At 41.2% G+C, this 2,500-nt stretch overlaps 1 protein-coding gene across 2 annotated transcripts in view; it reads right to left on the minus strand.

The window, feature by feature from the left end:
• acoxl (acyl-CoA oxidase-like) overlaps positions 1–2,500 on the minus strand; it is a 36,225-nt gene that overhangs the window by 23,136 nt on the left and 10,589 nt on the right. For both annotated transcript variants that reach the window (XM_046877268.1, XM_046877267.1), the window contains exon 10: positions 1,814–1,848. In XM_046877268.1, coding sequence (XP_046733224.1) covers positions 1,814–1,848 — 35 coding nt within the window. The remainder of the gene's footprint in view (positions 1–1,813; positions 1,849–2,500) is intronic.

The raw sequence follows: 2,500 nt of genomic DNA on the forward strand, positions 1-2,500 counted from the left end.
GTGTGTTAGTGGTGTTAGTTGTGTGTTAGTAGTGTTAGTTGTGTTAGTAGTGGTGTTAGTTGTGTGTTAGTAGTGGTGTTAGTTGTGTGTTAGTGGTGTGTGTTAGTAGTGTTAGTGGTGTTAGTGTGTTAGTAGTGTTAGTAGTGTTAGTGTGTGTTAGTAGTGGTGTTAGTAGTGTGTTAGTGGTGTTAGTTGGTGTGTTAGTTGTGTTAGTAGTGTTAGTAGTGTTAGTTGGTGTGTTAGTGGTGTTAGTGTGTGTTAGTAGTGTTAGTAGTGGTGTTGGTTAGTGTGTTAGTAGTGTTAGTTGTGTGTTAGTAGTGTTAGTGTGTGTTAGTGGTGTTAGTGGTGTGTTAGTAGTAGTGTTAGTGTTAGTTGTGTTAGTTGTGTGTTAGTGGTGTGTGTTAGTGGTGTGTTAGTAGTGTGTTAGTGGTGTTGTGTGTTAGTAGTGTTAGTGTTAGTAGTGGTGTTAGTTGTGTGTTAGTGGTGTGTTAGTAGTGTTAGTTGTGTGTTAGTAGTGGTGTTAGTTGTGTGTTAGTGGTGTGTTAGTAGTGTTGGTTGTGTGTTAGTAGTGTTGGTTGTGTGTTAGTAGTGTTAGTTGTTGCATTATTACAATAATATTGTTTATTTCAGGGAAATCGAGTGTGTTGTAAAACAAGTAACATTTATGAAGCCACTTTAAAGGCACTGCTGAGTGAAATCTCACTAAAACCCCATTCCTTCAATATATCTGAATTTCTAACGTGTGTGTGTGTGTGTGTGTGTGTGTGTGTGTGTGTGTGTGTGTGTACAAATGTTGGAATAATAAAGATTCTCTCAGTTTTGATCATTTACACTATTTTTCTCAGTCTCTGGGGATACCATCTTTTGGAGACAACCCGCTACTCCTCCACCCACGCACATGTGAAACACACGCAAGCACAAAGCCACATGTAAGCAGGAGACACAGCAGCGTTGGTGGGGAGGCCGAGAGTCCCCCCTCTGCACGGGATGCTCTCTGTGGTGAACACACTCTCTACACGTCACTGCCGTTTATACTCGCTTGTTTTCTGCTCTCTGCCCCACGACCACATTAAATACCTTTATAGTATCTGCATCCTGTTTTTGATGTCAGCACTTGAAAGATATCAAAACAGAATAAACCCTTCGTGTTTGTTTAGGTGTCGACGTCTCAGTTGTGCCTCGTCCATATCGGGGCAGATCTTCCCAATAAAACCCTCGCTCATTAATCCATCTATTAAACTTCTGTTCAAATGATTAACTTACAATGAAATATTATTACAATCCGGATTTCTAGTTGCACAACACAGCTGTACCTAAAGCTGAAATATGTCCACTGCAAAGAGCACTATTAGGCTTGAGCAGCTAATAGTAACAATCCTTAGCAGATCTGATCTCGACCCAAACCCATGAAAAAGAGAAACACTAAAAGGCAGCGCTAAAAACCCCATAGGTGCAGGTGGAATAGAGAAGTTATGCCGTTATCAGTGCTGTCCTGCCTCACCGAAATCCACAGTCACGAGCCGACCTTGTCTTACTCATAATAACTGTCAGGATCTTCCGGGCACACGGCACGCACTTCCGGTTCTGCGGTGCTCACTTCCGAGTCGGTGGCCATATTGCTGTTTTTCCCGCTGTGTTTTTGCGTAACTCCTGCTCTCATCCTGCATTTGGGTCTGCACTCACCTAGCCCCGCATCGTGTCCCCACCCCGTGAGAGAGTTCCCGACAATAACCTGGTAGCTGCCTGTTATCAGGATGATGGAAATATTACAAACACTGATTCATTCAGTTCCCACACAAAGATCAATTCTTACCTGTGACTGTAGCGCACTGCTATGATGAGTCCCAGCTGTGGAAAAGAGAGTCGGAGTTAAAAAAAACAAAAGGAAAATCTTTGAAAGCTATCAAGCGGAACTAAAAAAATATATAAAGAAAATAACAGTCACAGTTTGACTCTGTAACCCAACTGAACTCCACTTAAATGACGTCATCAGAACCGACCTGCCCTTGTCCTGGACCTTTACACATGCTGTAGCAGGGAACAGACAATAGTTTCCTCACATCTCACTTACAGTGTGTTCAGACTCCTTCTCTCTGCCAGGTGATAAACACTGACTGGAACAAGAACAGACTGCAGAGAAGCTTTTTCCTGGCAGCAACAAAGATTCTAAACACCCTCATATAACACCAATCTGTATTTATTGTCCATGACAGAAAGTGATATTACCGAGTTGGGTAAAGAAACATTGCAGAGAAAATAGAGGTAGTGTAGAAATATGTATGATTTCATTGTGTAATCCTGTTTCTATTATGTCTGTATGTGTAAAAATGTTCATTTGCTTTTAAACCAGAAACTAATTCCTTCTGTCCTCTGGAACACTCAGGTTCATTCAAATGTTTCTGGTATTAACATTAATGTGGATAAAATATACATCTTTTGTGTCCAGACTTCATCGTTTAAAACCGAAACAAAACCATCCTTATCAAGTCTAAAACAAATT

The sequence above is a fragment of the Silurus meridionalis genome, chromosome 2, assembly GCF_014805685.1.
Source record: "Silurus meridionalis isolate SWU-2019-XX chromosome 2, ASM1480568v1, whole genome shotgun sequence".
Taxonomy (NCBI): domain Eukaryota; kingdom Metazoa; phylum Chordata; class Actinopteri; order Siluriformes; family Siluridae; genus Silurus; species Silurus meridionalis.